This window comes from Stegodyphus dumicola, chromosome 8, assembly GCF_044657685.1.
Source record: "Stegodyphus dumicola isolate Sdum_Otavi_A_Nest chromosome 8, ASM4465768v1".
NCBI lineage: Eukaryota > Metazoa > Arthropoda > Arachnida > Araneae > Eresidae > Stegodyphus > Stegodyphus dumicola.
This window is the reverse complement of record NC_140775.1, coordinates 80,444,834-80,470,588: the sequence shown is the minus strand read 5'-3', so window position 1 is coordinate 80,470,588 and position 25,755 is coordinate 80,444,834. Positions and strand designations below refer to the sequence as shown.

The 25,755-nt window shown below is 33.6% G+C and overlaps 2 protein-coding genes across 4 annotated transcripts in view; one reads left to right on the top strand and one right to left on the bottom strand.

Annotated features, from left to right (window-relative positions):
• LOC118189828 (centrosomal protein of 41 kDa-like) overlaps positions 1-18,335 on the bottom strand; it is a 64,043-nt gene extending 45,708 nt beyond the window's left edge. The window contains exons 1-2 of one of the 3 annotated variants that reach the window (XM_085822036.1): positions 18,180-18,335; positions 18,009-18,072 (exon numbers count right to left, since the gene is read on the bottom strand). In XM_085822036.1, coding sequence (XP_085678162.1) covers positions 18,009-18,072; positions 18,180-18,233 — 118 coding nt within the window. In that variant the 5' untranslated portion in view covers positions 18,234-18,335. The remainder of the gene's footprint in view (positions 1-18,008; positions 18,073-18,179) is intronic. The other 2 variants (XM_085822035.1, XM_085822037.1) reach the window with 2 other exon arrangements.
• Positions 18,336-18,820: 485 nt separating this feature from the next.
• LOC118189829 (STING ER exit protein) overlaps positions 18,821-25,755 on the top strand; it is a 30,735-nt gene continuing 23,800 nt past the window's right edge. Inside the window, exons 1-2 of the mRNA XM_085822033.1 lie at positions 18,821-19,029; positions 21,334-21,448. Of these exons, the coding sequence (XP_085678159.1) occupies positions 18,909-19,029; positions 21,334-21,448 (236 nt within the window). The 5' untranslated portion in view covers positions 18,821-18,908. The remainder of the gene's footprint in view (positions 19,030-21,333; positions 21,449-25,755) is intronic.

Below are 25,755 nucleotides of genomic sequence, written 5' to 3'. Positions count from 1 at the left end.
TACACGTCCAAGTGTTTTCTCTCTGAACACCTAAATTCTTTGATGTATCCTGAAAGTATATTTAAAAGCGTCCAACTTTTTGGAACATCTTGATATGTCTGAAAGCCAAATTTCCCTGAAAATTTTTGCTTACTTTTGTCTCTAATTTTCTTCTTTCTTTCTACAGTTATTTTCAGAGCTCACACAAGAAAATTAAGATTTTTAGATTGCTAGACTTCCATAAATTTTGCATTCTTGTCATTTTTTTTAAAATATCAATTACATAAATTGCATTTCAGCTGAAGACAGCTTTTTATTTTCTAGTCATTTTAACTATAAATAAAGTTTAAAGCGGAGTCCAAAGGACGAGGAACGAGTTCTGACTGTCGTACATGTAAAACGTACATCTGCTCGCTCCTGATTTTGTGCTATTGGAACTCTTCTTTTACTATACCTGATCAGAGTGCATGCCGCTGTACCAGTAGGCCGTCATTGCAATAGACTCTGATTGCTTTCCCCATTGCTGCATTCTCTGCCATCCGCTCCACCATGGATCGAATGATTGATTTTATTGCCGCTGAGATTACCAATTTAGAATGCGTCGAAGAAGCTGATGGATCTCTCTCATCTAAAGATGCACAAGACCTTAAATTCCTTCATCGTCTCAAACTTTTCATCGACAGAGAATTGAACGCTGATCGTTCTTCTACTTCTCTTCCCAAACCAAACATCCCTGCTCCTAAGGTTAATGACAACGATTCTTCAATAACTGAAATCAACAAAACTAATGCCAGACGAGCCAGCAGCCCAGCGCGCTCAGATGAAGAGCAGTTGAAAAAATATAAAGCATTGGATGAAGACAGCTCCAACACGGACTCAGGTCCTAAAGGAGATATCACTAGAAGACTAAGAAAACCCTTTCAAAAGACTATCCTGATGGATTCCTCTGATACGACAGCTGAGCCAACCATGGAAACAACTTCTGATAATATGGATACAGCCCCAGACGTACAGGTTGCAGATCCAGCTATCGAAACACCAAAAAATAATGTCATGGACACTTCTCCCAGTCTGCAACCAATGCTGATGCTACCATCGGCCAATCCCGGCACGAGCTCAAGAAAACCACCGCCTATCATGGTGATGAAAGATTGAAATTTTTAGAAGTTAAAGAACTCTTCATCGGTTATAATCTGCAGGCTGAAAAGGATTACTTTTGTCAATTAATTCAGGGTGGATTTAAAATCCAATCCAAATCCCCTACGCTTTATAAACAAATCTACAGGTCTTCAAAGACAAGGGTATTCGGTACCACTGCTTCGAATTGCCTGAAAACAAATATGTTACGGCTGTTATTAGACATCTCCCCAAGGACACGGACGAAAGTGAAATTGCTGAGTGTGTAACTCAAAAAGATAATATCATCATCAGAGTGAATCAGCTTAAACGAAGATGAGATGGAAAAGTCATAAATATGCCTCTCTTCTTGATTACCCTGAATCGTAAAGAAAAAAGTAAAAATATCTTTGATGAAGAATTCATCCTAGGAATGAGGATTAAAGTAGAAAGATACTGAGGTAGAGCTGGACCCCTGCAGTGTTTCCGCTGCCAGGGGTTTCACCATGCTCAGACACATTGTCACCATGAACCTTGGTGTGTTAAGTGTGGAGATGCTCATCAATTGTTTTTATGTAAAAAAGACAAGAATACTCCCCATATGTGTGCGAATTGTAAGATGACTGAACACACTGCAAACTTTCGAGGTTGTGAAAAGTTTCCAAAGCCTAAAGCTCACATTCAGCCATCATTTTATGCAAATCGAGTAATCAGTAACAAATCCTACTCGCAAGCCTTAGCCAGCGGACTTGCCCCTGAAGCAGTTAGGGAAGCTAAAACCATTCTACACAAACTTAAAAGCTTTGTCGCTATTATTCAAAATTCTGGACTTCCCCTGCTCTTCAGGCAACTAACCCAAGAAAAGAACGCTCTATGTCAAGAAAATATGATCTCAGATAATGGGTCAAAATACTAATAATGCAAATTTAATCCACTTCATGGTGTGGAATTCAAATAGTCTCCGAAATAAAATCTCAGAACTCCAAGAATTTCTGTATGAACACGATATTGACTTCGCGCTCATTACTGAGACACATGCTCAAAGATGTTACAGTCTGAATATCTCCAACTATAGAATCTATTGCTGATAGAACTAGCCATCGACGCGGAGGTGTCGCCATCTAAGTGAAGAGAAATCTACCATCTTGCCTTGTTAAAGAGTGTAAAGACTTTGGTTGCAAACTGATTACAGTGTGCATTACCCTTCCGATGCACAAAAATATTTATTTCAGTGCTTTTTATAATGCACCGCATAATGTGTTAACTTATAACCTACTAGACTCAATCCTTCCTCCTGATACTCCTACGTTCCTGGCAGGACACCTAAATGCTAAGAGCATCGCATGGAAGTGCCATAAAGGAAATACAAATGATAAAACTCTACAGAATTACATCTTAAGCCATCCTGTTGTTATTTACACACCGGACGAATACACTTATCGCCCGGAAAGAATAGAGTATTCCGACATTCTGGATATTGTCTTGTCCACTACAACTATCCCTATCATGCTTGAAGTATTGCACGAACTATCCTCAGATCACTTACCGATCATTGCTACTTTAGGAGTGAACAAAAACAATACTGCTTCCACTAGGAAAATTACTGACTGGCAGCACTATGAACTCTTCATGAAAGACAGTGTTCTTGATGTCAGAAATTTGAACTGTGTTGATAACATCGACTCTGCAGTATTCTCATTTACTTCTAAAATTCAAAGTGCTCTTGAAAATGCTAGTGATACAGTTGTAAATACAAACATGCTCTTCCAACTGTCGCCTAAAATATGTCAAAGGATGAGGCATAGAAATCGCCTCAGAAAAATTTACAACCTTACCTGGGATCCTGTTGCTAAAAGGGTGATAAATCGCCTAAACCGGGAAATCAAAACTGCTGTGAAGCAACACAAGGGCAAACTTTGGTGTGAAAAAATGTGCAACTTAGATTTCCGTGACGGATCTCTTTGAACTTTAATAAAAAGCCTCAAAGCAAATTTTGTTACCAATCGTCCCATCTTCCACAACGGAGTTGTTGCCCTTTCAAACGAAGATAAAGCAAATGTTTTTGCCTTGCATTCGGAACTACAATTTACGCCAAATGACTGGCCTGTGGACAAAAACTTTGAACTTTGCACCCTTACTTATGTGAAAGATTGGCTAAATGCCCCCACAGCATGAAATATTCCCAAATTTGCAACCCCTATAGAAGTATCTCATATTATTAAAAAACCCAAATCACGCAAAGCTCCCGGAAATGATGGCATTTCTAATACTGCAGTTAAAATGTTACCTCCCTGTGCAGTAGCAAATTTCACTAGCATTTTAAATGCGTGTTTATTTAACTCCTACTTTCCACAACAGTGGAAAATTATTTTAATTCCTAAACCTGGAAAGGACCACACCAAACCAGATGGCTACCGACCTATTAGTCTCTTGCCTGTGCTCAGAAAAATTTATGAGTGCATTATTCTCTCACGTATGCAATCCTATCTAAACATGTTGCCCTCGGAACAATTTGGTTTCCGCCAGCACCTTTCTACTACGAAGCAATTGTTACGCATTACTGACTTCTGTGGCTCTGCTTTGCATAACAAACAAAGTGTTGCTCTCATGTTGGACGTGGCGAAAACCTTCGACCGCGTCTGGCATAAGGGGCTCATATCTAAATTAATTACTGCTAACGTGACCGAGAAATGATCTTGACAATTCACTCCTTCATTACAAATCGGACTTTTAGTGTTTGTGTGAACAATGCTATCTCCTAGTCAAGAAATATCCACAGCGGCATTCCGCAAGGGTCAGTTCTAGGACCATACATGTATCTGTTTTATGCTGTTGACTTTCCTCAAGCATCTCAGAATAATGCTATTTTGGCCTGTTATGCAGATGATACTGCCCTGGCAGTAAAGTCTGTTAATATGAATCACGCCATCAAAAAACTACAAGATGTTATTCCTAGCACTGAAAGATAGTGCGCGCAATGGAAAGTCCAAATAAATGCAGCCAAATCTCAACTTCTCCTCATATGCAAAAGAAAAAGGAACACACCTGTCAAAAGAGAACTTTATCTATTTAACGAAATTGTTCCTATTGTTCCCCATGCCAAGTACCTCGGAGTGATTATAAATGATCGCTTAACATGGACTAACTACATAAATTATGTCAAGGATAAAGCTTTACAAATTATCAAATGTCTCTTCCCAATTGTTGGTAAATACTCCTCTCTCGACTTAAGAAAAAAGCGGCTCATCTACACGTCTATGATCAGACCGATCATAACTTATGCCTCCCCAGCCTGGGAAGCCCTCATCAAAACTGACCTCAATAAATTATGAGTTGTGCAGAACCACTATCTCAGGATTATCACAAATGCTCATTATTTTGTGACAAATAAGTGCCTACAAGAGGATCTCAAGATCGACCCCTTAGATAAGTTCATCGCAAAGCAAAATCAAAATTTCTTCAGAGAAGCCCAGGACTGCAATCATATGCGCCAATTTAACCTCTTTGAATATGAAATATTGCACGAAGACAGGCACCTTAGAACATTTACTGCATTTATCCTTAATGAAAATCAGAACTTTCCAACCTAAGTTTTTATCCTGTGTTTACTTGTAATACTGAAATGCTTAAAGTTAAGCAGCCACTATCGGGGTCAAAGCACGGGAGGATGACCTCCTACGTGACTACGAACTCAAGTCTTCTACTGCTTATTGTAGATCTCTCACTGCTCCTATTGGTTTCAAATTTCTTTTATTTTATTTATTTCAAATTCTAGTTTACAGGAAAAATATGTTTTTTATGTCTCTACAATTGAATATTTTGTAAATAGCAAATTTTTCATGATTTTCGCATACACGTCTCAATAACCAATCAGAAGACCTCTACTAAGAGATATCTTTGACTGCTTCTGCTGGACTCCCTGCGTAATTCTACTTTGTAAATACGTATTTTATTTTGTATATAGTCATTCTAATTGTGAAAAAAATGCACTTTGATGTGTTTATGAACTGAATATTTGTAAAAATGCACATTGTTCTTGAAACTTGGACCAGCATCTCTCCAGCCTACCAGACGCTGCTATAGCCTCACGTGACAAAGTAGTCACGCCCTCTTTCACTTTGCATCCTGTCCTCCGGACACACTCATGCATTTGTCATACCAGCAGTGCACTTATTAACTCATGACAGCCGGTATACAGCTTGCTATCTCCAAGCTACACACGGCAATAGTGGGAAAAGGAAAGTCTAAAGGATAAATATTTTAATTAAAAGATTTTTTTACTTCCTTGTATGAAGTAAAAAGGAAGTATTGTAATCGCGAAAAGTTTCAGGCAGCATATTTCAACGAAAATATCCGTTTTAACCCCTATCGAATGCAATTTAGCGATGTTTTTGCGTGAAATCTGTAGGTAAGGACAGAATAAAATACTCTTTTCCTTCAAAAAAATTATAAAACTGCTTTAAAATTAATTCTGAAGAGAATTTTTCGTGGCGTCTGTACGAACTTATGTACGTACGTACGTATCTCGCATGACTCAAAAACGAGTAGCCTCAGAACGTTGAAATTTTGTATATAGGACTGCTATAACATGTAGATGTGCACCTCGTATTTTGGTTGCAATCGGCTGCACCAAACGTATATAAATATATTTATATATATATCCACTCTGTTACCCGGCTCAGTGATCTGAGTTTCTTTACTCTTATATGTTTGTAAATTGTACATTTTTTGCTTTAAAAATGATTGTATTATGTTGTTTTTATCTTCCGGTTAAGATTTTTATGCCTTTAGTAAATCTGTATGCAATGTTTTGAGAATTATCAACAATTTTAAAGTTGTCTAAGTGCCCCTGAGCCTTTTTTATATGGCGGCCATTGATGTTTACATTTGAAACAGAGACTTGTGGATTTGTTGCCAATCTAGAGAAACTTAGCTTCGCAACAACAAAGGTAACGCATTCATTTATTATTGGCAATTAAATCATGCTTAATTCTTTCTGGAATTTTTTCGAGGAAATAAGTGTTTAAGATTTACTTCGTAATTTTTAATATAGATATTTTGAGTTTTTATGCATTTTTGCCTTTTCGCGAAGTGAGAACTGAATTAATTAAATGAGAAATACTCAATCGTCTGTGAAAAACTGTTTCTTTTTTGTTTTGTTTGCTTAATTTCTTTTATACATCATTCTAGCTTTATTATAGTATTTGAATAAAACATGTGGCAACGATTAGATAATTCTATTCTTTAAATGATATAAATTTTGTGCATTATGAGTTATAATATGAACGAAATATATAAGTTAACTGTTATATAATTATTGGATTACATGACAGTTAATTCAGTTTCCGTTAAATAATTATTATATAAGTTAACTGTCATATAATTATTAATACTGTTAAGTGAATCTAGCGCCAGAGTGTCGCTATGGTAAATAAATACTAGAGTGAATTTTAAAGAATGCATTTATTCTATTGTGGTTTATGCGCTGTCGGCGAAGTAGATTTAATTCAATCCAATAAGTTTAAATGAAATGCAAGAAAAAATGCATATAATTTAATATTCTGTACAAGGAAGTCATGTGGTGTACACATCAGATTTTTTTTAAATGACAAAGAAATAAAACAGTCCAGCAGTGTTTATTCTGTACCACCGAGTGACCTGATTCTTATATCGGCTGAAGCAATCTAAATCATATTAAAGATTATGTTTTTTATGCAATCTGTCACGTGAGAGAAAAATTAGCTTCTTTAAACATTATTTCTAAGAGGATTAATATAAAAATTTTTATTTATATATATTTTTTTAAAGCTGGGACTTGAACCAAATGGTCAAACTTCTAAAGTTTAATTTACGTGGTGGTTATAATTAAAGTTCCGCTTTGAAATGGTTATAAAAGGAAAACTACTGGACCAAATGGTTATCGAACTTGGGAATCGTGTAAAGGAGGTTATGGGAATTTATTTTCCGCGGGAAAAAAAAAGAGCTCAAAAACTCACCACCAGGGAAAAATGGCGCTATATACAATATTGTTAAATGAAATAAGACATGAAAACATTGGTTTAAAATGTGTTTAATCTTTTCCGAAACATGTTACAAAGCATGTTCAATGTAGCGTCCAGCATTTTCCAAAAGCAAGTTAAATCCTGTTACTGCATTTTCATCAGCTCTTAGCATATCAAAAGGAATGTTACAGGCATGTTGGTGTATCACATTTTTCATTTCTACCAAATTGTTTAGATTATCACCCTAAACAGCACTTTTGAGTTAACCCCATAGCCAAAAGTCACAGAGATTGAGGTCTGGTGGGAAGAGGGGAAGTGTCAGCCTATAAGATGTTCATTCGTGAAATGTTGCCTAAGTAACTGCGCGACACATGTGAGGTGGTGCCAAGCCCTGCATAAAAATCATAGTATCTAAAATGCCATGTTACTGCAGTTCATGTATCATGAAATATTTTAACATTGATTCTAAACGAGCTGCAATCACAGTGGTCCAGCTGTCGACTGCTCTTCAGAAAAAAAATGGTTCAGTTATGAAACTAGCTGTCATTCTACTTCATTTCTTCCGAACTTTCTTTTTTTCGAGGAAAATAAGTTCCCATGACCTCCTTTACACGGTTACCAAGTTTGATAACATTTGATCCAGTAGTTTTCCTTTTATGACCGTTTCAAAATGGAACTTAAATTATAACCACCCTGTATATTATTAAATTTTAATTTGAAGCTATGCGTTATATGTATGCCATGTATAAGATATTCACTTTTATGGATAAAATAAAGAATCGAAGCAAATATACTTAGGATAATGGACCAAAACTGAAAAAATTTCCCCTCCCTCCGAAAATAAAATACTGAAACTTCGACCTTCAATTTATTGGATTATCAAAATATTCAATTTGACTTATCTTCTAAGTCCTAGTTCCGTCAAAAATTCCGAATTACTGAAGCTGAAGTAAAAGATTTAGTATATATTCACTGTATGTTAGTAAAGTAATCAGAATGTAATAAAAATAGACTATAGAATTTACGCTGATGCAACTTTTTGTCTGAATGCACAGCATGTAATGGAAGAGAAGGCTAGTAGAGATCTGTTTTCGACATGCTTCTAAAAGTAGATGTCATACTCCTTTTGTGTCTTCAATGTCAAAAACCTTTCCTTTGAGAGGCAACTTTAGTTTTTAGGAAAGAAAAAAAATCACAAGAAGACAAATTGAAGAACATGCAGGACGATTGAGTACACATACTTATTTTCGGAACACAAGCGGTTCTCCGAATGGTTATTGAATAATGAAAAGATGCATTGTCATGCAATACAAAACATTTGGCATACGTTTTCTGACTAAAAAGGTAAGATTAAAAGTAATCTGCTTAATTCACACCATTTACAAGTCAACTACTCGGGCAATTGCAGAATCGTTTTGATCCTGAGCTTGTAAGATAAACCTAATATCACTGGATTTAAACACTTCTTTAATCCTCCGAGAACATTCCTTCTTTAGCTCATATTCCATGAATATTAAGTGAATACAATTATTGCAAAAGAAATTTAATATTCATTTGCACTACCGCTTGGTAGTTTACTAACAACTTAACAAAACTTAAATTCTGCTTTTTGTGTCTAAGAATACAACAATATTTTAAATATTTACAAATAAAATATTAAATTGTAGCCTCACCAGTTGCCTAGAATTTGAAGATTGTTAAATACTAATTGTTTGTTGCGAAGTCTAACCCAGGCTGCAAGGTTGGTTTTCATAGTTTTCTAGTTTCTCTTTACAAAGGTTCTCTGTGAAAGTATGCTAACCAAATAGCTCCCATGTTTTTTCTATGTTCAAATAACCAACTAACCTACTTTAAGCGCCATTTCCAAGTGAAGTTATTAGCAAAACCCGAATACTCATTAAAAATCATGTAGCTTGCCAATCGGGAGTAACATGAAAGATATGGCGCCAATAATTGAATTGCTGTTACGGTACGCTGTTTCTAAACTTAGATGGTCATTCCTTAATTAAATATAATTGATTTGTAACTTCTACTAGAGCTGACGGTAATAATTGAAGTGAAAATAAATAATATCATGTGCAATCTTAATATAAAATTAGAAATATTTGCATAGAAAAATAATTGCATTCAGACAAAGTTTTTTGAAATATTTGCAATTACTTTGTAAGAAGGATTTATTAATAATTGTAATAATTACTTATTATATTACTGATGATTAGAATTCAGTTCTTGACAATTACATTCTAAATTAGAATTTTAAGGATATAATGAAAATACGCTATGCATAAAATACATTTTAGGATAAAAATGAGTTGATTTTTTGTGTTTAAAAACTTCTTAAATTCATTTAATAAACATCGTACTCTCGTTGTTAATTGAATCCAGAATGTTGGGTGTCGTTTATATAATTATTCTTACTTGTCCACAGAACCTGCTGACTTATCCAACCATTAAGTAGCTGCAGATCATTTCTACATAACCATTGAACTTCTATTAATTCAGTCTCTAGAAGGTTGTATGTTTATATCATAATTTGACTTTTATAAAAATGATGGGTAGAGTAGACTTTAAGGTACCCCTTGTATTATGGCGAAGTTGTTGTTTGATTTATCGCCAAGTTGTTGTTTCATTTATGGTAGCCTGAGTAGTTGAATGTTATGGAAACCCTATTGTGACGTAATCGGGTGCATGATTCTGGGAAATTTTCAATCATGAGGTGTTTTGTAAGCGTTTTTGTGGTGTGTGTTGGTCTGATTCTTTAGACGGTAGAATGACCGAATGTAGTAAGATTTTAATTTGAAGTTTCTGTACGATTTGGAGCAAAAAGGGAAAAGAACTTTATTTGACTGGTGTGTAAATGAAGGTTTCATTAGTAGCCATTATAAGTGTCCTGTATATAGGAAGGATATGCGTCTAGTCAAACGTAAAAACCGTTTAGATGGATTTGAATGGGTTTGTAGGAAGAAAGGTTCAGATGGTCAATATGTGAAGCATTCGATCAGAAAGAGTACTGGGTTTGAAAAAAGTCATTTGACTATGATTGACATTTTGATTTTTACGTGGCTTTGGGTGTACGAAGCGAACTCGAAAATCATGGTAAGTGAATATTTACTTTTGGTAGTGCTTAAATGTATAACAGGTTTTTCCTTTTTTATGTTATTTTATTGTTTGGTTTAAAGTGTATTTTATTGAGATTATGTATTTTTTGTTTGCCTATATTGTAGAATTTGGTGCTCCAATTAGATACAATTCCACAATAGAATAAATGCATTCTTTAAAATTCACTCTAGTATTTATTTACCATAGCGACACTCTGGCGCTAGATTCACTTAACAGTATTAATAATTATATGACAGTTAACTTATATAATAATTATTAACTTTTTAAGTGAAAATATATCGATGTGTACATGGATAAAGTCAAAAGAGTGCGCAATGCCATTTTTGTGCAATTTGGGGATTTTTTTTTTTAAGTGAAAATAAATCGATGTGTACATGGATACCGAGTTTGCGTAATAGTTTCAGCAAAAATCGCCGCTTCGCAAGCCAAAATAATGAGTCAAAGAATTGTACAAAATCGGTATCCATGTACCACCAAAAATCGCCAAGTTTCGCCAAGGGGTACCCTAAACTATACTTTTACCAAAATGATTATTCTAAATCTTATGTTCTATAAAAATATGGATGATAGTATCAGCCACTTCATAAGCAACAGCTTGTTTCGAAATAAATTATGCAGTTAATATCATAAAATATTTTCATAATATTCAAATAAACATCAAAAGGATGTTCTTAGTTTTAGACAATTCGGTTTAAACGAAGTTAAAGGAAAAAAGCAGACGATAAAACGCCGGAGATAAAAATTTACTTTTACAAATATTTTTTTAAAAAGGGAAAGAAAGAAATTTTTAAAAATAGTTAAAAATTTGAACAATATCATCTATAATTTAAAAAAATAGCTTTTTATATAGTATTAATAAATATTTATTATGCATCATTGAGGGAAAAAATTTTGTATAATTAATTCTCCATAAAATTTTATTTGAAATTTAAGGTTAAACATAGCTGTGGCAATTCACTGTAACAAAAATCCATAAACCACATTTGGCATTATTATCGCTCAAAAAAAAAAAGATACCAAATTTCAAAATGCGAAAATATGTGAATTCATGTATATCTTAGAAAATTTTGAATAAAAAAGTCTAATTTTTTGCAGGTATGCTTAAAAATACATCTACTTTAAGATGATGGTAAAAATTTTATAGAATATAATTCAAAATTTTTTTCAAAAAATTTATACAAATTATTTAAAAACAGAAATTTAAAAAATAAAACACAAAAAACAGGTAAAATTTGGAATGAACCTAAATTTTTAAATGTGAAAGGAAAAATAATAAAAGTTTAATTAAAAAAAAGAGATATTAATAAATATTTGCCAAATTCAATTAACATTGAGGAGCTAAAATTTTGAGAGCTAATATTTTAAAAACTACTCGTGCAGTTTTTACAAAACTTGGTATTCTGGCATAATTTGAGTCGTAGAACCGAAATATGGAAAAAAATTGGTATGTTATTTCAGAAAAAGGTCCAATTTTGTGTCAAAATACCTATGTTCGAATAGTGCTATATATAAATCTAATATATATCCTAAGTCATGCTTTCGAGACATGAAAAACCCAGTTTGAATTTTGTCAATCAGCCCAGTAGAACAGGAGATATAGTACTGACCTTTTTTTTTTTTTTTTTTTTTTAGCAGCGTACATTTTCATCAATAAAAAAAAAAGAAAAGACAAAGTGAACAGAACTTGAAGAGTTTATGTTTGGTTTATTATCACTAAAACCAGGAACTCTCAACCCTCTTCTTGTACCAACTATACTCTTAAAGAATGTTTTTTTTTTCATCAACCCTTTATACTTTTCTCTATAATATACAGGTAAATAACATGATCATATAATCATGTACAAGTAATTCCATATAAATAACTTAATGATAACAATTAGATTAAGAATATGAACAAGAGTTTAAAAAAGGGTTCATTAGATTTATGTTCTATAATTTTTTTATTAATTATAACTTTACAAATATAACCAAGTTTCAGAAATAAAATCACAGATTCTAAATGCATAAAAGTTCAATTTTATTTATGATGGCTGCATTTAATGTATTGATACAATTTCTTTAATATTTGGCATAAAATTACTTAATTCTTAAATTACCTTATTCAAAAATATTTAGAAAGCCTGTTTTTTGTTTTACATAGAAAATTACTGACTTAACTAAAGCCTGCTTCCATTAGGTAAGAAATGGGAAAAGTGAATAATGTTGACTTGATAACAACTCTTATTTTGAGATATTTTTCTCGATAACTTTTAAATTCCCAAACATACTGCAAATATGTGTTTTTGAATAAGACCTGTACTTGAACATCCTCTTTCAAATGCAAACAACTCTTACTGCATTATAATAACAAGATCAGATATATTGCAGTTCAGCAACTGTTTTACTAGCCCTGTAGGCATATTCAAGTTTTCAATGTCTTGAAAGCAAACACTAAAATCTTGTTTAAAAAAATACAGATACCTTCTTCCTTTATTAAGAGATAGGACACAAAATTGCTCTTGAAATGCCTCCTGAAATAAGTGAAGAATCCTAGCTTTAGAAACCTGCTAAGGATAACCATCTATAACTTTATCAGAAAGAATATGTCTGGTCATTTTAAATATATAACAAAATTATAGATCAAAAGAAAAATTTGGAATATCACCATAACAGGATTTCAATCTGCCGATCATTACTTGAAGGTCAATGCATCGGGGATATATATACAGGATGATTTGCTTAAGCATGTACAAATTTAAGAGAGGGGTAGGTTACTTAAAGACAATTTGGAATTACACAGCAATGCAGGGGTGGAAACAATCCTCATGTATAGAGCAGAAAACAAGAAATGAAAGAGAGAGTCACATGAATAATAAGACATCAGTAAATCATTCAGTATTGAATAATCAGAAGTCCCAGTAACGATCTGAAGTTACAGCCACCAACTATGAATATAAGTGTGGCATCAATGTAGCATAGAATCTCAGATTTTTTTTTAATATACCAGAGGTCTCATGGATGATCACAATAACTTTACTAATGTGTGTGACAAGACCCTTTTCACTGAGTAAGGATGATTCATACTACCAGTGTTTGTTTGGCTTTTTTGGTAACATTAGAGAAAGAAATCTCGGCAGGACAGGTTCTACGAATGTGTATGCCAATGAATAGGACCACCAAATGCTGAATTAAAGTGTTGCTAAATGAAAAGAAAAAAATTAGTTAGGGTGCCATCATGTTGGAACCACACATCATTGCATAGCAGCTGCTGGATGCTTTCCTCAAATAACGATCCAGTCAAGACTTCTTCCATGAAAATCTAATCCAAAAAATAATAATGCATCCTGACTAACAGGCACAAGATATGGGATTATTAGGTGGTTCTTTTAGCAATGCCCAACCAAACATTGATGGAAAACCAATGTGCAGCATATGCTCAAGTACTCCTGAGATTGTCCATTGTCCACAGATGTGTGGCAGCCTTCTCTGCCAAAGTGTGCCTCATCAGTGAACAGGGCAGCAGCTGAAAAATGGGATTCTGTCACACACTTCTACTTCTAGAATTCAGCAAATGCAACTTGCTGACCACAATCAGCAGGAAGCCATTGCTGTACCTGCTGCTGGGGTATGGATACAAGTCATTTGAATGCAGGTTTCTCCAGATGATGGTGTGGGAAACAGCGAAATTTGCTGCTTTATTTATAAAACTGAGAAACATGAGATATCAGCTATGTTTTCGGTAGGATTTTAATCCTGATTATCTAATTCCATATATATTCAGTCCAGAATAATCCATTTAAGATTTTTTATTTGCAGACACTTTAACTATCTGGGACTTGAAAAACTTTCTGCAGTAAAATACACAAAAATGCTAATAATCTTAGAATATATGAGGGTCACTCTGTAATTTTTCAGATTTTTAAAGTCATGCTTATGAAATTTTAGGAGTTTACAAAGAAATCTTTTCCAGCATCAATGCACTTCTGTAGGAAAATGTTCCAAAGACTAAATGCCTCAAAGCCATTCATTTATTGGAATCAATGAAAAAATACAGTTATAGCCTCATTAATCTCATCTTCGGAATGAAAACAACGTCCTCGTAAGTTTCTTTTTTAGATTTAAGAAATAGCCAAAAGTCACACAATGAGGTGAATATTGTGGATGTTCTGTCACTCTGATGTCAATACTGCTGAATGAGATGATGCATTGTCATGGTGGAACATGATTCCTCTAACATTCACTTCCTGAAGAATTAGTAGTGTACCAGTTATCTGTGATTGTATTCTGTCTTTCCAGCTTGATGGCTTTGAACAGTCTTGTACTTCTGAAGACAACAGTATACATCACTTTTTTTCATGGCACAATGTCTTTTCACCATTGTGGACATGGGACCATCTTCAAAGACCCACACTTTACTTTCTTGACCTGTTGGAACATCAAAAAATGGTACATACATTTCATCACCAGTTAAGATTATAGAAATAATGCAGTGGTCAGCCTCTTTAAGTAAGTTAAGGGTTTCTTTACTGATTCTGATACATTCCTCTTTTTTGGCACTTTGTTAAATAATTATGGGAAACCCAATGACAAACTAGTTTTTTCTATGCAAGTCCTTATAAATAATTTTATGTATAGTGACAGATCCAATGTTAAGTTACTTCTGTATCATTTGGCAGGTGCAGCGATTATCTTCAATTAACATTTTCTGTACGGCAGACACATTATCCAGGATTACAGCTGACAATGGCCTTCCTGTGTGTCCTTCATCCTGAAGAGAGTTATGACCTCTGTTAAATTCTGTAAACCATCTGCATTCAGTAGCACATGATGGACCTTCATTTCCAAATGCTAACTGTAGGCATTGAAAGTATTCTTGATTTAATTCCACTTTAAAATCATACAAAATTATAGGGCGATAATGTTCTCGCATCAACTCCCTTTTTCCTTCTGCCTAAAATTTATTTTATGCTAAACTACTTGCAATTGGCCAGTAAATAAAAGTCTGCTGTGCTCAAATAGTTCCTATTTTCAAATCTAACTATTAATTTTCTCGGTCACTTATCGTCGGCACGAATTGCAAATATTTCAGAGTGACCTACATAATATGACAAATCATTCTCATTACACATTAAAATGGTTTAAAGAGCAACTTTTGAAACTTTCTCTTAACCCTTAGTGCTCTGCACATTTTTGTACCACTGCCTACCAGAAACTCCGGCTCATTTTTGCAGCGGAACGAGTGAAACGGGTCTTATTTTAAGTAAGAAGAATTATACATGCTTGTGAATGTTTTTAATTTTATATATATGCACTTTCTTCTTGCAAATGAAAGATAAATTTTAAATTTTGTGATTCACTATGGTGTGATATCTTTAGAAAGAATCTCCCATGTGCACTCTGGGTTTACATGGGCAAGTGTCGCATCGAAGTCATCCTACGAATCTTCATCTTCACTTTCAATAATTCTCATTCATCGTCTCTTTGGTAGTATAATTTCGGGACCACAACTTGAAGTGTCAGAATTAAAAATCAACATTGTCTTTTACAATATCTTCTAAAACTTGAAAATCAAGCATGTCTTCACTACCACTCAACAATTCTCATCGCAATAATTATTTTTCTCCATGTTGGCTAACCATAAAAAAGGTCAAAAAATGGTTTAATTGTGACAGTACAGAGACTGAGCAAGTTTTAAGTACAGATAAGAATTGCCAACGCCGACGATTCCCCAGCATCTTAAGCGTAATCAAGCTAAAAGCATTTGGCTACCCAACGGAGCTGCGGAACAAATGCCAGATGGCCCCATAGTAGAGCCAACAAAGCTAAAAACATTGGCTCTGTAGCAGAGCCTATGGAGCTGCAGAATAGGGTTTAATCCTAGTATCCGGTGCACACGGGATTTGGCGACTTTATGATAAGCAGTAAAAACGGGACGTATACGATGAGTAGGAAACGGGTTATTCAAAGAATATATATAGTTATACATAGTATATACTATGCATATAGTTATATAGTGTATAGTATAGTATATACATAGACGTTCTTTGGGTCATTTTTGGTGTTGGCGATAAGCTTCAAAATCGCGCCAAGGCTGCACCGTATCTAGGATTTTACCCAGAATAAATGCTGGATGGCCCCATAGTGGAGCCAACGGAGCACTAAGGATTAAATTCACTTTACTTACTATAATGGACCTCATTTCCAACTATTACTTTGTACCAAATTTCTTATAAAAAACATAATAGCTGCATTGAGAGAAAAGAAATCCCTGTCCTTCTCTGCATCAGATGGACAGGAGCCTCAACACTTTTAATTAAATAAGCCCTCATAACAAATAAAAGAATAAAACATGGGTTTTCATCTGCAGAGAACCCATTGGCGGCGTTGCAATTTTTACTCGCCAAGCTCGCGGCTCATCCTTGATGAGCCGAGCTGTAAACGTGATTTTTAGTGCATGTAAATTCAAGTTAGCAGATAAAACAATATATTAAGCATATGGTAGTAAAAATTCACAGATAATAAACATGTAGATGTAAAACTAACCGGAAAAACGTGATATACAAAAATAATTTCTTTTTCATAATATATTTCACAATACAAATAACCTTCAACAGTAATCAAATTTTCTTCAGTAGCATTATTAATAAAACTAAAACTTTACACATTTTATTATTTTTCAAGAGTTATCTGAACTGTATTCCTTACACCAGCAGTGGTTTGCTAACTTTGATGACCATGGGGATGTATCAAACTACTCTGTCATCTTAGATAATCAATAATATTTTTTATTTCAATTTAATCAGCTATTCATGTCGCACCTGCCATCCTCTGAAAGGTTATTGTTAGAAAAGCATTAACAATATAGTATCTTGTTAAAATTTTACGCCATAAAAATTGGATTCGAGAACCGGCATCTATCGACGAAAACTTCTTTAATTATATGAAAATATTTCTATCTATTCGTTGTTAAAAAATTCAGAAAAAATAATGTGAAAAATCAGAAAAAATAATAATAAATAACAGAAGAATATAAATCTCCAAATGCGAACAACGACAGTGATAATTCAACAAAACGAATGCAAGAGGAATGGTTGCAACCTTCAAACAAGCAAATAGAATGAATACGATAGGTTACCAGGTTTGAACTATTATCGCTAAAGTTGGCAATGTTTACATTTACCGGGTTCTCTGCAGAAGTGCTTCCTAAAACATTTCAATGTGCAACATAGTTTATATGGGCTTGCTGGATCAAAAATGGGTAAAGTGCAGAATCGCCCACTTATTTGTTTGCCACTTTTTACAAGAGTAAGAAGAATTGGATTTTTGTCAATTTTCCTTGACTTTTTAAGTGAAAATAGGTCTATGTGTAAATGGATGAAGTCAAGGGAGTGTGCAATGCCATTTTTGTGCAATTCTGGGAAGATTTTTGAAGTGAAAATAGGTCGATGTATACATGGATACAGAGTATGTGCAATTCTTAAAAACGCGCCAAACAGTGAGTGATTCTGCACTTTTCCCCAATAAATTTATTGCCCTGCTTACAAACTCTGAAGTGAAAGATAACACTTAAAGACGTGTCTGAAAGTTCATAACAATGTAACATACATGTAAACAACGCAACTCAGAAACTTCTACCTCCCCAAAACTACCTCATTAACTGTTATTTTACGGAAGATTATTCACTAATATATAGAGCAGTTCATTGTACTCGTAAAAATAACAAAACAATGAATTTCTTAAACAAGTTTTGCAACCCAACAGTTTTTGCAATCATGTTTTTAGAACAAGCCAATGTTGAGAATTATCACTCACCGGTATCAATCGCAGGCTTTACATGTTTATACTTAGGATTTTCGGGTATCTTCTTGTTAAGCACCTATAAGATAAAGTTCGACATCCATTACAACAATCGATAACGAAAATGCAGACTCAGCTACCGAAAATGTAAAATTATATTAATATTATAATGAAAATTTCGTATACCTTATCATTAGGAGCATAATGGCCGAAAGTTAAGGACTTTTGTTTGGAGTACATATCATGCACAACCACATATTGCAAGATTCTGATTACGACGCCGATTTAAATTTAATACATCACAAAACTACAGTTAAAGTTACTGTGTCTATACAAAAACTTCAAGTAATTCAAACTCAAAAATTATATAACTTGTCAAAAGAATTTCTTTCAAGTTTCCCATTTTCTTAATAATTTAGACTTATCTCGATAGTATAACGAAATTACTTATTCTACAGAGATCATATTATATTTTCGTTATGTTATAAATCAATATAGGTTTTCGAATATTTAATATGCATAAACATACTTTAAAAACAGATGTTTGCAATCGAGTCATTAAATTTATTTCTGCTATTTTTTGTTAATATTGTATGTACAATAATACTAATTTGTATTAGTATTACTAATTTATGGAAACAATATATGATCAAGGTACTATATTTCTAAATATAATCAAACCTTAAAAAGAAACTTAGTTAAGTTTATTTAGATCTGAACAATTTTTATTAGTATGTTGCGTTTCTTTTACTAGTAATTTTTTTTCTTTTTTTTTAAATCAAAACAATCCATATTTTCCTATGTTTTCGCTAAAAAACTTATTTTACAAGTGCACCAAAATATTTCTGTATATTGTATAGTTCTTTCTGCGACGGAAGAAATTGTTTGGTCTAAATTTTGACATTAAGGTTTAAGATGCCTAAAGTAGTATCTAGGAGTATTGTTTGCTCTGACACTAAAGATCAAGAAGAGTATAACGAAGATAAGCCTCTAAATGTATATTATTGTTTATGTGGTAATATGGCTTTAATATTGGGTAAGTTACGGCGTTTATCAAAACAGTCTTGAGCCTGCTTAAATTCTGTTTAAACTAATCATTTGAAAGAAAGGAGGTATATAAGTATATCCGGTACTTTTCCGTTTCGCCGGCGCAAATCTCGCCAAGTAGACTTTATTGGCGACAACATACAGTATACACATAAAAAATATTAAAAAAATTTTAGTTCTAAGAATTCTTTTTTTGAAGACATAAACATTTTACTATCGCTTAAAATTTTATAAAAAGCCATCTCACGTAAATTACTCTACAAAAATCTAATGCTCTCAGTAATTATCTACATTAATTTCAAGTTAAATCTTAATTTGGAATACAAGTTTAAATGCAAGAAATGTTTCAATTCGTACGAATAGCTTACTCAGAAATTATGTAACACTGCAGTGCTTTACTTCGCTAATGCATTCTCGTTAGAATTGATGAATTTAACCCTTGACTTTACCTTTTCTATATTTTCGGCTTCGGGTAAGTGCTGTGATTGCATCCTAATTGACTTTATTACTGAAAATGGCCTTAGACATAAAACTGAACTATCTGATAAAAATTCTATGTAATTATATGCCAGTATTGAAAGAAACAATCAATCTGATAAGAAAAAGCTGCGACTTGTTTTGAAAATGAGGCTTAAAAGGTTACCAGCGAGAATATTCCGTTTACCATCGGTTGTACCATCATTGGCGACTTTATCGCTTGCGAGCGGCAAAACGGAAAAGTACCGTATATCCTTTAACTCGCGGGCGTTAGGTCCAATGGACCCGTCGGATTAAAAAACCTTTCTAAAAGCATTCCTATTTTCCCCAAACGGTTGTGGTTCAGTGTAGTCTCCTTCAAGGCCATCGTCTTTATGTTCCTGAAATTTTTCGCTGGAAATTTGATTCGAAGTTTTGTTTTGACAGGATCGGGTCTTTCAGATCCAGCGCGCCTATTAGCATTCTGTAAGGTAGTTCATTTGTGGTAGCACAGAAAGCTGCAAATATGTCACGTAATTTATCCTATAAGGAAGAAATGTTACATTTGCAAAAATTATTAGATATATGAACTGTTGAAGACTTCATTGAAGAAACTAATAATGAAAGTTATTCAAAAGAAAAGCCTAAAGCTGATGTTAAAACTCCTACTCATAATATTATTACTAATTGCCTGGAAACATCGCTAAGGCAAAATATGTGCAGACTCCAAATGAATCGTGGGAACTTTTACTAAGTGAACAAATGTTGCTGAACGTCGTCAGGCGTACAAATATATATATTCCATCTATTTCTGACAGCTTTCAAAGAGAGATGCTGGTCACACAACTTTAATTGAAATTCGCGCTTTTATAGATCGTTTATATTTTTGTGATGTAAGTCATCTTATGTAAATGTGCAGGATCTATGGGTAACAGACGGAACCGGCTTGAAAATTTTTTACAAAACTATGTCCTACAAACTTTTTTTTTTTTTTTTTTTTATTAACCCCTTAACTGCCGCGGGCGTATATATACGCCTTGCTCAGCTGATGCGTTAACTGCCCCAGGCGTATATATACGCCCTTCCAAACTGCTATCATTTGCTTTGCGCTGCTACACCTAAAATTATTCGCAAAGTTAACGCATCGGCTGCGCATCTGGGGCAGTTAACGCATCGGCTGAGCAAGGCGTATATATATGCCCGCGGCAGTTAAGGGGTTAAGATGCTTGTGTTTTGATGACATAGGAACTCACATCGTCAAGAAAGGATCAGATAAACTTGCACCTATTAGAGAGTTTTTTGAAAAGTTTGTGAATAACTGCCAGAAATATTACACTGTCGGTGAGCTCATAACAATTGATGAAAAACTTGAAGCTTTCTGAGGAAGATGTTCTTTCAAGCAGTATATTCCTAATAAACCTGAATAATAATATAATGATTTCCTAATAAATTCTTTATTAATATAATACGTTTTTTTCTATTCCTTTAAAAATTTTTATTTGATAAAAAATATTATAGAAATTAAAATTTAATTTTAATTTTCATATTTTTAAAGTTTGATTATAATATTTTGGTATAAATGTAATACTTTTACCTGAAAAGTAACAGTTTTTTCTTCAAAAAACATGAGCTGGGTCTTTAGGACCCAGGGCGTATGCTCGTGTAACTCGAGTGCGCGCCTGTGCTCCCGGGTTAAGGAACAAATAAGGCTTATGTGAAAGTTTTGTCATATTATGTAATGGGCGGTTAAATTTGAGTTCCCCCCTTGTTGTTATGTAAATTTATTATTTTACTTCGTATTTTAACAAAAGATTTTTTTTTTTTTTTTTTCTTTAAGATTGCCAACTTGAAAGGCTTCCCGTAAGACCAAGAGATGGTGCTCATGTTATTGATGGAGCAAAGCATGCTCACAAGTTGACTTGTGAACAGGATGAAACTGTATATTTGAAATGGTATTTGACTTTGCTTTTCTTTTTGAAATGTTTTTAATTTACCTTTTTAGTTTATAGTCAAAATACTGGGCCCACCAGCGGCCGAGCAGTAAAGACGCTGAACACTGGTAGTTTGGTCCAAAGTTCAAATCCCGCGAACAGGCTGGCTGCATGGACGTTTTCGTGGTTTTCCCCATGTGTAACATGTATATGAGCCAGTTCCCTTAGAAAGTCCTCCACGAAGGCATCCCTCCCATTAGGCAGATAACCCTCGTGTGCTTTGCCATAATTGAATAATCCTAATCCTAGTCAAAATACTGTAGTCCATAAAGCATTCATTCAAAAATAAATGTTGTTGATGCTCTGCCATTAAAAAAATTACTTAACCTGTTAATACCTGTAACAAATTATTGAGAAAGTGTGTACCAACATTTAATAATGTACACTCTAATGAGTTTTTGCATTCCTTTTATGTGTGGTTTTGTGATGTAAGTAGTTTGTATGTCCAGCTAACAACTGGGAAATCTGTAATTTGAATCCTGGTGAAGACATGGCAGATTTTTCATGTTTCTCAGCCTTAAAAATCTAATCGCTCTACAGTGGTATCTGATACAATATAGTATGCTATAAAATGTGGTGGACAAGAGTTTGTCAATATCTGGATTTAACCCTCTTAGCATTATGGCCAGAAAATTCTGCACAGAAGGCTAGTTTCTTTATTCATTACACATGAAAATTTCTGCCAGCTTTTAACATATTCGATTTTGGTTTGGATGTATATTGAAAGAGAAGGAATCAAGGTACAAAGTGAGAGAGAAGTCTTTTAATTAAAATCAAGCAAATACCACTTACTCATGACATTTTGAGGAACTTTGAAATTTCAGCGCTAAACCCGTAACGCTCGGAGGGTTAAAAGGCTGCGTCTTGTACCTAATCTCCATTTAAGTGTAAACTAAACTCAGTGGGGCAACAGCCTTGCTGGATCATGGCCTGCAGTGCCTCGAAATCTGCTTTCTTGACCTTCAGCCCCGGAGTGCATCAGCATATACCCTGGGCAAGTGGTCAGCTTGTTGCAGGATCCCCTGGTGTTAAGTCTCCAATCGAACTTGGTACTCATTTTATTGACCCATTCAAGGGATGAAAGGTTGAGTTGACCTTGCACAGCTCGGGGATCCAACCCTGGACCTGTGGTGCAACTACTGTACCACCGGGCAATCCTTTTAAGTATGGGGCAATGTAATAAATTTTCACAATCTCCTGTACGTGCTCTTATAGTTTATATCCAGCTATAAAAGTTCTGTGGTTTGAATTAGCATGGCTAATTCAAATCAACATCAAATTAGCATGGCTTCAATAGCTATAACAACATATTCTGCAAAAAAATATTCCGTATGATCAGCAGCCTAATGCAGTGCTGTTTGTTGTTCTTCATATATTTCGAAAAAGTTCTTATTTGTTTGATTGAGTGAACAGTTTAACCAAATACAAATTGCTCGATAAAACTATATGAACAGTTTTGGAGCAATTTTTTTCTCATTTGCTATTAATACAATATTGGGTAATTAATTGTAATTATATGATTAAGAGTCCAGTAATTAATTATTTATTAGTTTGTTGAATGAATAAAAATTGTTACGTACATGTCAGTTGGTATTGTTTGGCTGTTATTGGAAAGTGACATTATTTGACTTCTTTTAATTATGCTATCATTTTTTGGCTTCAGGTGAAAAATGGATAACTTAAAAAACATTGATTGAAAACATTGAAGTTGAAATATCAAACACATGTGAGGAGAGTTCGGTGCTGCTAACAATGGACACAACCAATATAGAAAATATTGCTCTAGCAACAACATTCGCATCATCATCGTACATTTCATATTTTTCAGCTTTCTATTTTACATTATCAACAGCAGCTTAAGATCAACAGGATTTTATTTCCAAATATTGCTGTCAATCTTTAGCTTTAACCCTTTCAGGACAGATGTCCCATATACGCATTCCCTAAGAATGTCTTTTACAGCCGGGCGTCCCATCCACGCATCAGTAAAGATCGCGGTTGATCTTTACAATATGGTAACTGGTAGTTTGGAGGCGATAAAGGTTACTACCTGGGACTTTGGTAATAATGTGAGCAGTACTCAGTTCCGATTACACATTATTTTGTGTGGGGGAAATGAGAGATCATGGGATATGTCATGTGATATTAATGGACAAATTACGGTTCTTTAATCGGAAAAGGGGGGAATTTGGACAAGTATCTGTGGATGTATATTATTTTGTATTAAGCTTCATTGTGTGTTGTGTGAAGTAGGGTTGAATAATTTTGGGATTGTATGGCGCTGTCTAAAGTGAATTGTAGATGTGATAAAGAGAATTTTTTTTTTATCAAATTCTATCAAATTCGGAAAAAAAATCGTTCAGTAATTTTATTGAATCCATAATAAAAGTGTATCCACCATGTAAGGAAGATTCGGAAGAAGATTAGGTTAGTTAGACTTTGTTAAGAATGTGAGTAGTATTCAGTTCTGATTACGCATTATTTTGTGTGAGGGAAATGAGAGATCATGGGATATGTCATGTGATATTAATGGACGAATTACTGTTCTTTAATCGGGAAAAAATCTGGCAATTTTGTATTTGGCTTTATTCTGTGTTGTGTGAAATAGTGTTTGTGAATTTTTGGATCCCATGGCCGTAACTAAAGTGAATTCGAAATGGGTATTTAGTGGTATTGAAAAGGATAGTAATAAATGTTTTTTAAGGTTGTGCGAGAGAGAAATAAAGATGTTTTATTATGTTATTTATTTTACCTGGTATCTTGCTTTGAAAGATAAGTATGATTTTAAAGATTCTGAAACAGAAGGAAGAAAAGTGTATCCGCCACGTAATCAAGATTCTGAAGAAGATTAGGTAAGTTAGTATTTTTAATTATTTGAGGATATTATTTTTATGCATTGTTGTAAATGTAAGGTGGAAAGGAATTTGGTTTTATTGGGAAAATTGTTATTAGCAATGATTTAGTTTAAAGTAATTAGGATTGTAAGGTAATTTTTATTAATTTAATGTATGTGCTCATTTATATTTTAAGTAGTGTTTTTGAATTTAATTATATTTTAATGAAATGATAGTTATTTTGTGAATTTTATGTTTGTAGGAATTTGGTATACGTTTAAGTTGAAATAAACGTGCATGGAAATAATTTAAATATTTGATATTAAGTATTTGTAATGCTTGAGGTATGAATTCGTTGGTGACGTGTATAATGTAATAGATGATTTAGAGGTAAAAGTTTTTGGATATTCTATTTATTTTATATGTGGAAATGTTGATATTTGTAAAGGGTAAATACTTTTTCGCGATCATGTAATTTCATATATGTTCTTTTTACCGGGTTTAAAGATTGAGAAAATTGTCATGTATTTTCGTGAAATTTTTGTAATTTATGAGAAAAAAGCAGTGTACATGGATATAGTGAAGAGTGTGCGCAATGCCATTTTTGTGCAATTCTGGGATCTTTTTAAGTAAAAATAAGTCGACGTGTACATGGTTTAGTGATATTTTAATGAAATGATAGTTATTTTGTGAATTTTATGCTTGTAGGAATTTGGTATACGTTTAAGTTGAAATAAACGTGAATGGAAATAATTTAAATATTTGATACTAAGTATTTGTAATGCTTGCTGTATGAATTCGTTGGTGACGTGTATAATGTAATAGATGATTTAGAGGTAAAAGTTTTTGGATATTTTATTTATTTTATATGTGGAAATGTTCATATTTGTAAAGGGTAAATACTTTTTCGCGATCAGGTAATTTCACATATGTTCTTTTTACCGGGTTTAAAGATTGAGAAAATTGTCATGTATTTTCGTGAAATTTTTGTAATTTATGAGAAAAAAGCAGTGTACATGGATATAGTGAAGAGTGTGCGCAATGCCATTTTTGTGCAATTCTGGGATGTTTTTTTAAGTAAAAATAAGTCGGCGTGTACATGGTTTATGTGTATGTGTTATTTTGAAAAATGCGTAAGGAGGATGGTATTGTGCAGTTTTTCCTAATTTTGCAGTGAATATTTGTCATGATTAAGCAGTTTTGTTTGATAAAATTTCTAGCATAAGTGTAATTCGGCTAGTAGATTGTTGGAAGAAGTGTTCAGGAGATAAAAAGAAAAGAAACATGTCTTTACTTCGTGAAGACAAAATGGCGGCGGGGAAAAAAAAATAGAGGGTTGCTGTAGGAGAGTTGGTCCAAATTTTCACAAAAAATCGCCAAGTTACCATAATGTAAAGATCAACCAAGATCGCATTCAGAGGACGAGTGATACGT